This window comes from Botrytis cinerea, chromosome 7 (assembly GCF_000143535.2).
Source record: "Botrytis cinerea B05.10 chromosome 7, complete sequence".
Taxonomy (NCBI): Eukaryota; Fungi; Ascomycota; class Leotiomycetes; order Helotiales; family Sclerotiniaceae; genus Botrytis; species Botrytis cinerea.
The window spans coordinates 1,027,123-1,041,850 of record NC_037316.1 but is presented as its reverse complement, the minus strand read 5'-3'; the positions used below and the strand labels follow the sequence as shown (position 1 = coordinate 1,041,850).

Here is a 14,728-nt window from a genome sequence, read left to right as displayed (position 1 = left end):
TAGTTTTGTGTTACATTCAGCCGCTGCCATCACTTGAGTGGGATTTTCAGCACCTTGACTTTGTAGTATTTGATTGCGGAAGAAGCTGGGGATGATAGCAATGCATTTTTCATGAGAGTTTTAACGATGGACCTCCCATAATCATTTGCAGCAATATGTTCACGAGAAGAGATGAATGGGTTTCGAGGACGGTGGTATGTGGGTATGCAACCCGTGAGGAATGTAATGCTTATGTAATTTTAATCTTGCTTGCATGCATGCTGTGCCGCCTCAACATCTCCCCCTAGAATCACTAATGATGTTGTTACCGTTGCAGTATCGATCTGTTTTGATATCAAGAAGTCCCGAACCTTGTTTGGAGTTGTTTCTATGACCATTGGTGTTGTGGCGCCTTGCCGTTGATCACAAGTGCATGAAGGGGCTTTTCTTAGAGAGCGCCAGCAAGATCCTTTAGTTGCACAGCTGAGATAATGCCAGTTCTAGCTTATCCGTCGTTGCATATCCATTCCCGATTCATACCGTTGACACCACAGACAGATCACCATTACCAAGTTCATTTCAGCATGTCCCAGAAGCCTGAAATGAATGATTGAACGATAGCTTCACCGAGAATGGTACAAGTCCATAGCCTCCACATTGTGTAAATGGTGTGAAAGAGGTTTTTACGCGCCAAATGCCATTGGAATATAGAAAACAAATTTGCAGGACCAAATCTCCCTATTCAGGCTGAACAATCCTTCAAGGAATGTCCCGGTCGTCTCCATGGAAAAATCTCAATATTGCGCCAGCAACAACCAATCCATCGTGCCTTAAGTGTGCGGTATCCTTCGCCTTCTCTGCAACTTCCTTGTCCCTGATTCCACCACTCTCAACACGCATTTCAATTTCGAGATGCACCATATCTTCGTCAAAACTAAGATGCCCTTGACTGGTAAACAGCCTCTCCCTCAAATACAGACCTTGAATCTTTGTATGTTCTGTACTGGCCCAATTCTCAACGTTGTCATCTTCAGTGAGCAAATCAGTTGTCGATGCTGATGGTACAATGGTCACTTGATCCTGATGCATTTGGTGTAGACTAAGCTTTTTGTCTTTCGTTTGGAACAATCTCTGGCCCACAGATGTCAAATCCATTTCCGTATGTGACAATTCCCATCTTCCATTCGGCTCTTGCTCCACTTTTGCCCCTAAAGCCCGCGATAATATTTGGTGACCAAAGCAAACACCACTGAACTTCATATCCTTTCGTTCAATCCAAAGATCTCGCAAGAATTGCAGCAATTGTTGGATCCATGGGTCATCTCCATGGGCGTCGTACATGCTTCCCGTGATCAGTATGGCGTTGATAGATGGATCGACATCGGACACTTGAGGAACGTGCCCATGATGACCTTTTTCAGGATCATCGACAACATAGTGCATCTCCGTCTCTATTTCCAAGGGTGGATCGTGTTCTTTTCCAGCATCTTGAAATAGAGCGTTCAAGATATCACTATAGCCGCCTTTTTCGTCCCTAATATCAGGATGGGGCGAATCTGTCTCAAGGACCAGCATTCGAACTGGATCTTCGGATTCCTGAGTTGCCATTGCTGTAAAGCTCTCTCAATCCAATCGAAACCTATGCTGTGGTGGAATCACTCGAACTGAAAGCAACTTTTACTGTCTCGCTGTTGAATGATATATTTTCCTTTTCGGTTCTTGTTGCAGTATCTAGCCAGCAAAATAGTCAGGAAGAAATTTCGTGGTATTATATATCTGGGATATGTCTCATAAGCAAGATAATACAAATTATTATGGACAATGACGAGGCTCTCCACACGCACACTAGGCTCCGCTCTTAGCCAGTGCCGAGCAACCTTTGACGCCATCATGAAGGGCCACATCTCCCGTCAATTAGCACTCGGCAGAGGCTCTCCATGCCACTTTTATCAATTCAAAAGAGAACGTTGGTCCCCGCACAGTACTAGAAAAATTTCTATGACCTTATGCCAACTCCGGGAGCCAAGACGCCAGGCCTTTTAGCTTGTCAGTGACGTCGATCGCTTGATTCTTCCTCAGCCATGCAGGCTGAAATACGATACCAGTATTCAAACTTAGAAAATTGGAATCGTATTCTTAGTGTCTCTGTAGGGGAGCATTGATCCGAACTAAAAAAAAAATTGAAAATTCAGAACGCCTCACTTGGTTGGAATGATCAAAATTCTCGTCCTCTCGAGAATTTTGAAAATTTGATCCACACTCACTCGGAGGGCTCAATGACTAATAAAATAGTTTGGGGCACCGGGGGGAGGAGAATGAGTGCAAGTTCTGATTTCATCATTTCACGTGCAGTTGAATTCAAGTACCAAAACGCGCAAATCCATTTCGAAATGGTTGGTGTCCGGAAATGTCTCGACGATCTGCAGCTAAGCCAGCTGGTGGGTCTTGGGTCGGGATGTCCAATATAACAATTTTCCCCACCTATTCAACCGTGAAAAGAATCGTCCGCTGCTGTATCAATCGAAAGATTCCTCGAGACTGGCCTTTCAATGACCTGCTCGGCTGGTGAGACATACATTGTTCAATGGCGTCTCCATCTTTTCTTACTTTACACACATCAATACACTAAGGTGCTTCTTTGAAGTTCAAGTACAGTCTTCTTTGTCAGTGTGAACGAACGGTACGTATTTTCACAAGTCAAATCTTAGGTCTGGGCGGGTACTAAGTCATTCATATGAGTGATTCCACGAATCGGGGGGGTAGAGATTTACTCCCAGAAATAGAATACACAAGGATCTCACGCACGGCGGCTCCGACAACGTTGCACAAGTGTGTACCCAGTACATACTGCTAAATCGCCTTATCGGCACACTCTTTGAACTTCATGGTACGCTGCAATTCGAGATCTGGCTTGCAACTTGTAGGAAATCAGAACACAAAACACTCTTAAAGGCTGTTTAAAAGTCAAATCTGAATTATGGTCTTGCGAAGTATTTTTAAGCTTCAGGCTTTCAGAAATTGATTGATTTTCTGGACCTTAAATTGGAATACTAAAAGCTTTCAGTGGTCAAAAATGGGAGTCGGCTATGTCTCCCGGCCTGGATGACCCGCCTGTTCCTTCAGCGTTCAATATATTCTGACAAGGATAAGGGTCAGCTTTATATACTCGGTTGTACCGGACATTAAAGTCATTTTGTCATGTTACATTTGAGCACACAGCCCTGCCAGAATCTTGATGTTCTACAACTACATCAGTAGTCATCTTGAAATATTCGTCCAACACAACCTCCGGAAAATGTTCTTGGTTATAACACCCCCAAAACGAGATCTTAGCACGCGAGAGGAAACATCCATACCGCTACGAAAGCGAAGGGGATTACCAAAAGTTCACTCGGGTTGTACAACATGCAAGTCTGTCTCCCTGAAAAGATTACATTATTTTCCCCTCATGGCTAACAAGCACCAGAGCTCGACGAATCAAATGCGACGAAGGAAAGCCAGAGTGTAATCGCTGCAAAATATTTTATAAAGGCACTTCTCAAAAGTGTGGATATTTAACACGTGAAATTTCAAGATCTAGAGTCGCAACCAGGAGAACAATCCTACCAAAGGAGGTCGTGAATAATATTGGGCAATCAATTCTCAGTCATGGCTCCATAAATAACATGTCCGATATCAAGTTCGAAAGCCCAAGACACTTTCAATACTTTCGGTTCTTCTGTAGTGATGTTACGACTCAAGTTTTCGGTGGATTCTATTCTGAACTATGGAGCAGTGTTATCCTTCAAGCATGCCATCAGGAGCCATGTATTATCCAAGCCGTCTGTGCGATAGGGGCTCTCAGTAGGGTCATGAAAGCACGCAAGCAGGGTCAGCTTATGGCAATGAATGATGATTATAGATTTGCCGTACTGGAATATGGTAAAGCTCTTGAAGGGATCAAAAAGCTCGTACCTATCCGGATGACTTTACTTGCCACATTGCTCATATTCTCTTTTGAGAACTTTCACGGAAATCAAATGGCGGCGATAACTCAGATTCAAAGCGCTGCGAGTTTACTTCAAGCATGGATGAAAGATCGTGAAAAGCGTCAGATAACGGATCGAACAATGTCACCTGCCCCAAATATCATTGAAGACATCATTTTTGCCACGTTTCATAGCACGCATATTGGGTTAGTTTCTGCCATCGATCCTACCATAGCACAAGCACAAGATATCATACATGGGACTCAAATGTATATTCCCAGCCCAATTCCGACAAGTTTTACAAACATCGATGATGCAGGTGCAAATTTCACGGCAATATGCAAGCAGGTTATCAGCTTTCTCATGAGCACAGTGACACTTATCCGAGAAGGAGGAGAGCCCACGGAAGAAGAAATATCAGATTCGGCAATATGGAATCATCGAATGCTCGATTGGTCTCCAGCAGCGGTTGAATTCAAGGAAATCCTAAACAGACTTGATCAATGGCATGTTGCTTTTCAGCCGATGGCCACGCGCGCCAGAGAAGAAGATGCCGACATTATGAGTATTCGTATGTTAAGAGCACACTGGTTGACAACACGCAATAGCTTTCATTCGGCTTTCTTTCCACATACCCCTGCTCATACCTATCAATCCAGTTTTGAAGAGGTCGTGGGAATTTGCAGAACAGTTGCTGCCCACCCAAATTTTGAGAAGGGATTTGTATTTCATGCTGGAATTATACCATCACTTATGGCAGCGGCGATGTTCGGGGTTATTTCTACCAGGAAGAAGGCCATAAAAGTGTTACTAGATATCGTACCTAGGAGAGAAGGTAATTGGGATGCTGCAATATGTGCCAGAAATGCTATTGCTGCTCTGAAAATGGAATATGAGAAATCGAAACAGGCTGCTGGGAAATGATTGCAGTCGTGGAGGATATGTAGAGCACAATTTCAGGAAATGCTAAGTCAGTGAGAGCATTGGGCCCTCCGTTCTGCAACATATCTAAAAAGAGGATGCATACAGTATCGAGATGATAGGTATGTTGGCGGAATTGTTGCGACCGGAACGACCCAATATCTCTCGTACAGGTAAAGATGGGACATATTCCGCGTCGTTGGTTCTCGGAAACCTTTTCATCAGCAGCACATTGGGTTGTTTGAAGCTAAGGGATTTTGGTTGTTCTGTATTTATGATCTGCTCGCGGACCGGAAAGGGGCTTTTAGTGATTAATGTTGTGGATTTATTATCACATGCAATATGCAGCAAGTGTTTGATGTTTTTCTAAGCAGCCAGTTCGAGATACATGTACTGAATATTACTTCGGCAGTTTACCTGTAAACAATTGAACACTAGTCACTGTTCAATTGAATCAGCGTATGAACATTAATTTGTTATATTTCTTATTTATTCCTTTTCAATTCTATTTTTTTTCTATCTATTTCAAATCTTGTTTTCACTATTTTTCCAGTGCTGTTGCAGTTATCCGAAATACAATAGACATCTGATAGTATTCAAATAAATATATCAGACCACCCCGGAATAGCGAGATCCTTCCCCGGGCCATTGACTTGGAATCTTTCCAATATGCTACCATAGTTGCCTGATAGATGAATCCAAAAAATTTGGTTTGTTTTTTGAATGAAAATGATTAGGCAGGAAATTCCTAAAGCAATCAAAAATGAAGGAAAAAAGTGATAAGTCACACAAGATGATGCTGGTATCCGGGAGAGCATCAAACGAAAAAGAAAGAAAAAAGCAAAACCAATGTACACCAAGTTTCATGGATAAGTTCCTGCAGGCAGCTTATGCTTACAATAAGAATCTATCAGGTTTCAGTCTGTGCGAATACTCCGCTTTTGCTGCGGGAGAATTGTTCGATTGTGAATATCTGAGGAAGATAATCTGGAGAATTCAATGTGTTCGAAGTATCTTTGGTATAGAGGAAAATACAGAACAAACGCAATCGTTGTCTTCGGCTATTCGGATTAGTTTGGAAATGAAGGATCTGCTGTGTAGAATGGATTAGAAACTCGGTTCAATCAAACATATTTATTCCTCGTTGTGTTGTGGCCTGTACAAAATGTGGGCTTGACATTGAATTATTTGAATCTATTCAGACACCTAATTGTGAACAACATCAGGCTTGCAGGATCTCTGGATTACTGAAACTTGATTTTCCCATTGCCGCTCTTTCCTTCCGCTTCTTTTGGCTGTTCAGAATTCACTTATTTAAAGTCCCAAATCTCGACCCATTTTCGCACATCCTTCTTCTCCCCCACAACCTCAACAACCTCTTACAACCTCCATCAACTTCAACAATACTTTGATCAGTCATCTATTTTCATCTGTCGCATAGGATTTTCGAATACTGTGAGTATCTTTTCTGTTCCTATTGCCATTTCCTGGAATAAGTGAACATGATTTGTAAGTTACTAATGCTGGCTTGAATTGTATAGATCGTCGTCGTCGATATCGCACAACGCGCACTCTTCATAGCAACCACACTTCACAACAAAACACCCAACCAAGTAAGTTATCATCATCTTACTGCAATGCCTATCTATCCTCGAGTATTTCTATCCATCAATATTCTATTCTTGCCAAGATTGGCAAATACATTTTCCTCATAATTGTCGCAAAGTGCGCCGTTTGGATCTCTCGATCTTGTTCACTTTTACTTGAGCACAATCAAAATTCACTGTTGACCACGCACTGCCGGAGTCTTTTATCACATTGCCTTTTCTCTCTTGTCTCCTCTTCTATTTCTATTTCTTTTTCCTTTTCAAATCATACTCTTCTGCCTCCTACTCTTCCTCCGTTTGCATACTCTTGTTCCTCCGACTTCCCAGCTATTCAACTATCCGAATTCAAACAACAATACTGATCTATCTATCTATTTGCAGAGCTTCCACTACCGCAATTATGCCAAATTGGAAGTCTTATGAAGCAACCGGTATGTCCAAATGATCACTTCTCTTACAACTATACTCACACGATAATAGTTCGCCTCCTCAGCGCCATTGTGGCTGCCCATCCAAATCTCAAACTAGATTACGCAGGTTAGTGAGCAATTTTATTCAAGAACACTCCTCGTTATTAGTTTCATTTCTTCCCAATTTCAACCGTCCTCCAACCATTTTTTCTTTTGTCTTTATTCATAATTTTTCCAGCAATATCCAAATATTACGGAGATGAGTCGACTTATCATCAGATCTGGCATGGTATGAATGGCATAAAGCGAAAGGCCGAGAGCCTTCGAAACGCAGTCGATGCAGGTCTTAATGCCTCTACTGTCGATCTCGAGAATGATTCTATCGCTAAGAAAGGTATCTTATATCCTGGAGCTTAAGCTGTTGTTCTTTTCCATTTTTTTTTTCCACTTTGCTCTTCACGCACAACGACATTTTTGCGAACAGTTCTCCCCGTTTTTGTATTGATTTTAATATAGAAATCAGCGTTCGCTTTGGTGGAGATTGTACTGCCTCTGCAGTTGAAAACAGATTTAGGCGTCTGAAGTCCGATGCCAAATTGATCAACGCTGCCGTCGCCAAAGGAGAAGATCCTATCCTCATGAATGTGGGCGATACAAATGGAGGGGTTGCCTGCAAGGGCAAAGGTATTATGAGCTGATATTTTTTCTTGTCTTTCAAGTCTCATATCACAAGAGCACAAATTTGTCCCTTTTGCCTACACTAATGCTGCACTAGCAATTTCTGAGCTTATGGGATCAGCAACTCCAGCGAGTCACATTAAATCGCAGCTTCGAGAAACCATCAAACCGCTTAGTGAACGCTTGATTGCCATGCGTGATGCAGACGAGGACTGCAAAGATGTCGATTTGACAGACTTGGGTTCTCGCCGATATAAGGCTGGTCAGGAAGTTCTGTTGATATTTTCGGAACTTCTTTTAAATCTGCACATACCACCAAGCACCTTTCCTTCTTTTCGAATTCCACTGATATCCCCTTAGAGACTGCTGCAAAGATGGGATCAGGAATTACTGCTATTAGTGTTAAAGCACAGTTCGGTCGGAGCTTCTAGCTTTTCTGATTGTGTTTCACTGTATCACTTCTCCGGTCTTCATTCTGTTTGAACGTCACTGATATCAAATTATTAGAGACTGCTAGGATTATGGGATCAGACACTACTGCTTCATCTCTCAAAAATCACTTTCATCGTACTGTCAAAGTTCTCGGTAATCGTCAGATGTTAATGCTTGCAGCTGGTAGAGATTCTAAAGATGTCAGCCTTGACAAGTTAGGATTAAGTGAACCCAAAGGTGCCCAGAAGTTCTGTCATCTACCCTACAGTTTTCATGAGTAATTTCATTACATCACAGCACAACATAAGCATCTTTTCAACAACATTTGGCAAGAACTGATACCTTAATTATTAGAGATAGTTGCAATCATGGGATCAGACGTTACCATTGAAGCTATCAAACAACAGATTGGCAAGCGAATCAAGGTTCTAGGCAGTCGCCAAACCGAGATGCGAGCAGCTGGTCATGACCCTAAGAATGTTGACCTGGAAGATTTGGCGGCTCCTAAAAAAGACAAAGGTGGTCAGGAACTCCGTCTATCTTGATCTCATGTGCCTTTTCCTTCGGTTCACATCACACATCACACTTTCATAAATGTCACATGATGCCCCACGACTGATCGATTGCAGAAATGGACAAGTTGATGGGAGATTCCACTGCCAATGGTCTTCGATTTCAATTCGATACTCGTTACAAGATTATAGCCAAGCGTCAAAAAGCCATGCTTGCTGCAGGCAAAAATCCTTCAACGGTTGATATTGTCACTGGTGGCAAGACTGGTCAGAAGTTCTACCATGTTTTATTCAAGAATTCGATCTATATTATCTCGTATCCCTGCACACATATTTATTTCAAGCACATATTAACTTTTCCCAGAAGTTCAAAAGTGTTTTGGCTCAGATGCTTCTACTGGTGGAATCAAATTCCAGTTTGCAACCAGCATCAAGAGAAATGTCGATCAGATTCGCAGTGCGAGAGCTGCTGGCAAAGACTGCAAGGATATTACATTCAATTCCAATGGTCTCTTGATTCACACATTTCATTGCGCGCATTGGAATACATGCACATTCCCTAGCACCCCATAACCGTTTTGTCCTCAAGATTAATGTTAGTCAACAGAAATGGCGAGGCACTTCGGTTCGGACTCAGACGTCACCTCAATTAAATGGCAATTTCGCGGCATCGGAGCTGGTGCTAAGATCCAAAAAGAAGCAGTGCTCAACGGAAAAGATCCCAAGGACTTTTACGTAGCTCTGAATCCCAATCCTAGAAAACGCGGCAATCAGGACGAGTGTTCTTTGAAAGCACTGGTGTCTCGTTAATATTTCCTTTGATTGATGTTCGTCTAAACAATAACATGAAAAACGTATCATTAATCTCTCCCATCATCTAGAAATCAGCAATATGTTCGGCAAGGACTCTACAAAGGGCGGAATTGAATTCCAATTTCGAGCTCTCAAAGCCAATGCGCATCGCCAGCGCGAAGCTTTCAAAGCTGGAATTGACCCACAAACTCTTAAAATTGGTGCTGACAAATGCGAGAATTTCCCCGTTACCCTATGCTGCATTTCATATTGTCACTAGCACACATTCCCTAATCTTGAGAGACCCAGATCAGATATTAATATACATCATAGCAATGGCAAAGTGGTTGGATGATGGTACCACGGCATCTGCTCTCGAGCATAGATTTCGACCCATCAAAGCTGCTGCTAAGAATGGTTCTTACTCTTCCTACCACTTTCCATCCTCGTGCCGATTTTACGCACCTACGCCTTCATATTTCATTTTGTCATCGCCAATTCATCACTACCACTCATCCAACGAAAGAATATCTAACTAACATCTCTCAGCCACCGCCGATAAATACGGTGATGGTGTTACAGGTAAGGCTATATCCACTCGCTTCGAAAGGTATGTACTAGCTCTATTCCCCACTTAATTCGCGAATACAAGAACTAACACAAACAACAGAATGCGCAAGGAATCCGCTTGGGATCTTAACTCTCCGCCCGGTACTAATGATTTCCTAGGTACAACACCCAAGAAGGGTCGTGCTCAGCGAACACCCAAGAAGAACGCCAAGAAAGCCGCTGTATCCAGCAACGAGGAAGGAGATGATGATAGCGATATGGAAATGCCCACACCATCTAAGAAGGGTTCTCCGGTCAAAAAGGAAACCATCAACAAAGTCAAGGGCGGCCGCGTTGAGAAAAAACCCGCTACTCCTAGCCGTGCTGTGAAAAACGCCATCAAGAGCTACGTCGATTCCGATGATGATGGAGACGATGATTTCATCATCAAGGACGAGGATTTCAGTGCTTATGATTTTGGTCGCGCTGCAGAGGGTGATGAGGATATGCTTGCTGGTGGTGTATTTGATGGTGGAAATGGAAATGGTCATGGCTATGGCCACGGAAATGGAAATAATGTTGCTGAGGAGGAAGATGTTTTCTACGACGACGAGTCCTAGATTTTTTTTTCAGTTTGTAACGGATGTTGTGATTGCGATGGAACATCGAATAGCGCGATAACGACACAGCGATCACAAAATCATGCATGCTACGACATTCGGATCCTGGATGATTTATTTTCGTTGGCTCAGACACGACAACCCTTTTCATCGTCTCACCTCTACTTCAACTTTCGACGTTTTCCTCTTCTCGCCTATTCTTCATGCAAATACTTCATTTCATGAATACAATTAGGGGAGGTCCTCATCTTATTACGCTTTCGACTTTCGGTTTTTTTTTCCTTTCACAGTTCACTTCGTCTGCTTGATTTTTCCCTCCTCGCTTGCTTCCCCATTGCATATCCACGGCCGAAATTTCCCTCCCTCTATTTCAACACGTCTAGAACCCGCTTTTGTCAATTCACCACCTTCTCTAAACTCTCTCGCAACGCCCGCTCGACGAACTCTCCCTCTCTCAGAGCCAAACATCGAGAAGATGTTTTCTGGTATTTACTTTCCATGTCATACCAACGAGCTAATTCATGCTTTCGATCCGAGTCTGAGATCTCACCAAGGAGCTTGCCTTTCGTCGGTTATGGTTCGAGGAGTACGAGTGCGAGTGGATGGATGGATAAACATGCATTCGATAGCATCTTATCTCATCTTTGAAAACTTGACACCATTTGCTGGATTCAGATTCAGATTCACCTTTCTTCGACTCAATACAATTTCTCACGCGGGGTGTGCGAGGCGACACGATATGATACGATAGATAGGACACACCCACTTGCAACCGGAGTCGATTTCTCTCTACTTCCCTGGCCCTTTGTTTTATTTCATTTTCCTTTCTTTTCCTAGGTTCGCGTCGCGTTCAGGTAGTTGATTGATTCATTCATTCATGCATCCATCTCTTTCTATTCATTCGGGTATGGATAGTCAGTTGGTCAGTCAGTCAGTTAGTCAATTCATCAGTCGATTCCTCATTCAAATCCTCGTTTAATCCAGAATGACGATGGTGTTTGCAACATCTTAGGAGGAATATCACGGTTTATTTCATTCGCTCATTCATTCATACATACGTACATTCACACATTCCTAGGTGGCAGATAGATGCATGGATAGCAGACACGCAAATTCATACACTCATCCATCCATCCATCACAAACCCATTTCTTCAATAATTAAGAATGATAATATCACAGAATGAATGAACAAGGATTAATGAATGAATCACAGCTAGTTATCCCACACAGAAGCAATCAATAAAAAGTTTTGCGAGTTTCTCTTATACTTGTTTGGTTTAGATCGCAGGGTGTGATGTGAGGCGAGGTGTGTAATATTTGATGTGTGATATGATGTATGATGTGATGTATGATGTATAGTGATCTGGTCTTGAGTGAAGTACACATCCATATCTCTCTAGGTAAGTTAAGTCAAGTAAGATACCATCTTCGATAAATATCAAAGTTAATAACTGGATAAGAAATGACTACGAATCAATTTAGATTCCAACGCACATTGATCCTAAAAAAAAAGTTAGAAAAGCAGAAGAACATAGTTGCCACACAAATTCAAAGTTTATACACAATATTGAAGCAATCAAGATACATTCAGAATCCCCCAGCAACAACCCAGAGGCATTCAATCCTTTTGAATTCATATAGTTAATCAAAAACAAAGTTGAATTCAATCTGATGATTCTCCTATACGCCCAACACCTTTAACTAATCCCTCCCACCTATCATGTATGCAGCCAACTAATTTATTCAAATCCATAAGATGCATCCATCCAAAGCAGCCATCGCATTCAATATCCTTCCTGATCCGATTTCCCATCTCTAGCTACGATGCTCCCTAACTCAAAAGGACATCCCACAATCCCTCTCCCTCCACATAAGCATGATGAATGACATTAACCAACCAAACATCCTCCTTAATTCCGTCAATAATCTTCCTCGTTTGACTGTCCTTTCCATAAACTCTGGCCCACTCTCCCCAAATTCCAAATGCTTCTTCCGCCCATGCCCTGAAACTGACCTCCTCAATAATCGTCGGTGTAATGATTTCTTTTCCAGGGAATGCACCCCATGTAACTGCATTTGTGCTTCCGACCGCTTCATCACTGGAAATGAAATCTCCTTTGGCATTTGAGGCGTAGAAAGAGACTGTGTCACAGAGATCAGGGGATGTGAGTTTAGCGTGTAAGGTTTTCCAATCGGCTACTGGAATGAAGAGTTCTACGAATGCTTTTTGGAATACGAAACCATTCTTGGGTCCCCATCCAAAAATTGAGTCTGAGGATTTGAGTCCGTTGACTGCAGGTTGGGAAGCTACAGTCCACCAACCTTTCTTATTGAGACTGAGGAGTTGCTTTTTGATAGAGTTGGTTTCTTCATTGAGGCCTTCCTCACTCCAAGGAATGGCGGTGAGTTGACCTTCTAAATGACGAATGAAGATGTCAGTGATATCAGCTCTGGAACTTGGATGGCCCCAAAGTTTGATAGCTTGATTAATCGACATGTGGAGTGAAACACCGTATCCATCGATCTCTCCATAAGCAGGAGAACGAGCATCACCCCAACGACCGTTGGGAAAGTCATCCCATGTGGCCTCTCGACCAAGACTACCTTCTCCTTCACTAATTGCAAGAGTGTTGGCTCGAGAGTTGACAGCTTCAGCTGGAATACCAGCTTCTTGGGCTGTAGCTTCAAAGCTAGGGTTGGAGGTTTGAGGTGCAGTAATTATAATGCGATTGTAAGGATCAGATCCAACAGATGATCGACGTCTGGAGCTACGTTTGTGAGATCCACTATGGATAGACAATAAATCTGCGATGTCAGGAATAGTAGGAACATATTCTGGTTCCAAAGCGGCGACAGTTTCAGCGTCTGGAATGAGTTCTGTTCGTTCCAAAATGAAAGATACCGCCTTCTCCAAATTGAGGGTGTAGAAATGGAAACCCCTAGGACCCGAGTACTGAGATTTTGTGCTCTTCAAATGTTCGACCATTTCGCTCAAAATATCCACTCCTACCTTTTTAACCATCTCATCGTCTCCTCGGACCGCATCCAATCTTGTTATAATAGTTGAAGGTAGTTTCGCGTGGCTAAGTTTCGTAGTTCGCTTGATCATTTGATAACTTTGAATTGGCATCATACCAGGGATGATAGGGATATCCTTGAATGCGCCACTTGGATGATCTCGTAGCTTTTGTTCAAATCCATCGTATGCGTCGACATCGAAGAATAATTGTGTCATGATAAAATCCGCGCCCGCTTGAACCTTCTCCACCAAGTATGGCAGATCATGTTCAAGGCTCTGACCCTCAGGATGTCCTTCATCCGCATGTCCTTCTGGGTATGCCGCAACTCCGACACAAAAGTAATCGCCGTATTGTTTTCTAATATATCGTACCAAATCGATTGCCCACTCAAACTCCCAATCCATGGCAGGGGTATCACCATTCTTCTCGTCCAAGGCACGATATTCCTCGCTCCTAGGTGGATCGCCTCTCAAAGCCAATATATTTCTAATTCCCAATGCCTTTGCATCTTCCAATGCTTGATCCACCAATGCTCGACTCATGTTTGTGCAGGTCAAATGTAGACACGTTGTGAGGCCCAAATCCCTTTGACATAACTCTGCGAGTTCCAAAGACTTGGTCGCGGTAGATCCACCGGCTCCCCATGTAACAGTAACAAATAAAGGTCTCAATGCTCTAGACATTCTGTCAAGACGAGCACGTAGATTTGAAGAACCCATTGAGGTCTTGGGCGGAAAGAATTCGAGGGAGAAGTAATTGGTGTCCGGAGGCAATGCCGCGATCTTTTCTGTAATTTTCTCCATTTTGTTGTGATTGTTCCTGCACGGATATTCTCTCAAGTGCGATTATTTGAACTTGTCGTGAAATCAATGGGTTTATTTCTCGTTGTATTGTCTTTTCGAGATTGTTCGTTTGGTTTTATATCATGTAGGTTTGGTAAGGCTGGCTGATTTGATGAATGGCGGGGCTACTATTTTTTCTTTCGGTGGGCGGGATGAGATGAGGGCTATCAAATGACACTAAAAGAATTACGAAATACGGCACTAAAACTTGATACAATTGGTGATTTGGATGTGATCAATGTAATTAACTTATAAGCCGACAAATAATAGTAAAATCACAAGATTCCTAGAGAATCACTGTTAAATGCTTCTTCATTGTAAATTACATGTCGAACAATTCAGGATGTCAGGTTACAGAAAACGTCATCCAATCCATACATTTGCTTCAATATTTTG

The 14,728-nt window shown here is 42.5% G+C and overlaps 4 protein-coding genes across 7 annotated transcripts; 2 read left to right on the top strand and 2 right to left on the bottom strand.

Moving 5' to 3' along the window:
- Window positions 1-205: 205 nt before the first annotated feature.
- Window positions 206-1,976, bottom strand: BCIN_07g02850 (hypothetical protein). Its single transcript, XM_001558594.2, has one exon. It carries the CDS (start codon window positions 1,585-1,587, stop codon window positions 739-741), a length of 849 nt encoding a protein of 282 aa, XP_001558644.1. The 5' UTR covers window positions 1,588-1,976; the 3' UTR covers window positions 206-738.
- A 1,106-nt stretch (window positions 1,977-3,082) lies between these two features.
- On the top strand, window positions 3,083-5,516 carry BCIN_07g02840 (hypothetical protein). The gene is made up of 2 exons (XM_024693950.1): window positions 3,083-3,390; window positions 3,446-5,516. Exons 1-2 carry the CDS (start codon window positions 3,215-3,217, stop codon window positions 4,869-4,871), a joined length of 1,602 nt encoding a protein of 533 aa, XP_024549739.1. The 5' UTR covers window positions 3,083-3,214; the 3' UTR covers window positions 4,872-5,516.
- A 608-nt stretch (window positions 5,517-6,124) lies between these two features.
- On the top strand, window positions 6,125-11,725 carry BCIN_07g02830 (hypothetical protein). Of its 4 annotated transcripts, none has more exons than XM_024693949.1 (7): window positions 6,125-6,323; window positions 6,410-6,481; window positions 6,857-6,906; window positions 6,956-7,012; window positions 9,633-9,716; window positions 9,849-9,881; window positions 10,029-11,725. In XM_024693949.1, exons 3-7 carry the CDS (start codon window positions 6,876-6,878, stop codon window positions 10,466-10,468), a joined length of 645 nt encoding a protein of 214 aa, XP_024549736.1. In that variant the 5' UTR covers window positions 6,125-6,323; window positions 6,410-6,481; window positions 6,857-6,875; the 3' UTR covers window positions 10,469-11,725. The 4 variants fall into 4 exon arrangements, with proteins under 4 accessions (XP_024549736.1, XP_024549738.1, XP_024549737.1 ...); XM_024693947.1 differs by having other exon boundaries at window positions 9,849-9,909; window positions 9,970-11,725; XM_024693946.1 differs by lacking the exon at window positions 9,633-9,716.
- Window positions 11,726-12,002: 277 nt separating this feature from the next.
- On the bottom strand, window positions 12,003-14,663 carry Bcmet12. Its single transcript, XM_001558599.2, has one exon. It carries the CDS (start codon window positions 14,291-14,293, stop codon window positions 12,302-12,304), a length of 1,992 nt encoding a protein of 663 aa, XP_001558649.1. The 5' UTR covers window positions 14,294-14,663; the 3' UTR covers window positions 12,003-12,301.
- Between the last annotated feature and the right edge of the window lie 65 nt (window positions 14,664-14,728).

Bases quoted from the DNA above. Each gene is read 5' to 3' on its own strand.
- Bcmet12 (XM_001558599.2), bottom strand. From the start codon at position 14,293: ATGGAGAAAATTACAGAAAAGATCGCGGCATTGCCTCCGGACACCAAT.
- BCIN_07g02830 (XM_024693947.1), top strand. From the start codon at position 6,876: ATGCCAAATTGGAAGTCTTATGAAGCAACCG. The intron at 6,907-6,955 runs GTATGTCCAAAT...ACACGATAATAG, and splicing joins GAAGTCTTATGAAGCAACCG to TTCGCCTCCTCAGCGCCATT. The intron at 9,717-9,848 runs GTTCTTACTCTT...AACATCTCTCAG, and splicing joins CAAAGCTGCTGCTAAGAATG to CCACCGCCGATAAATACGGT.
- BCIN_07g02850 (XM_001558594.2), bottom strand. From the start codon at position 1,587: ATGGCAACTCAGGAATCCGAAGATCCAGTTCGAATGCTGGTCCTTGAG.
- BCIN_07g02840 (XM_024693950.1), top strand. From the start codon at position 3,215: ATGTTCTACAACTACATCAGTAGTCATCTTGAAATATTCGTCCAACAC. The intron at 3,391-3,445 runs GTCTGTCTCCCT...AACAAGCACCAG, and splicing joins TCGGGTTGTACAACATGCAA to AGCTCGACGAATCAAATGCG.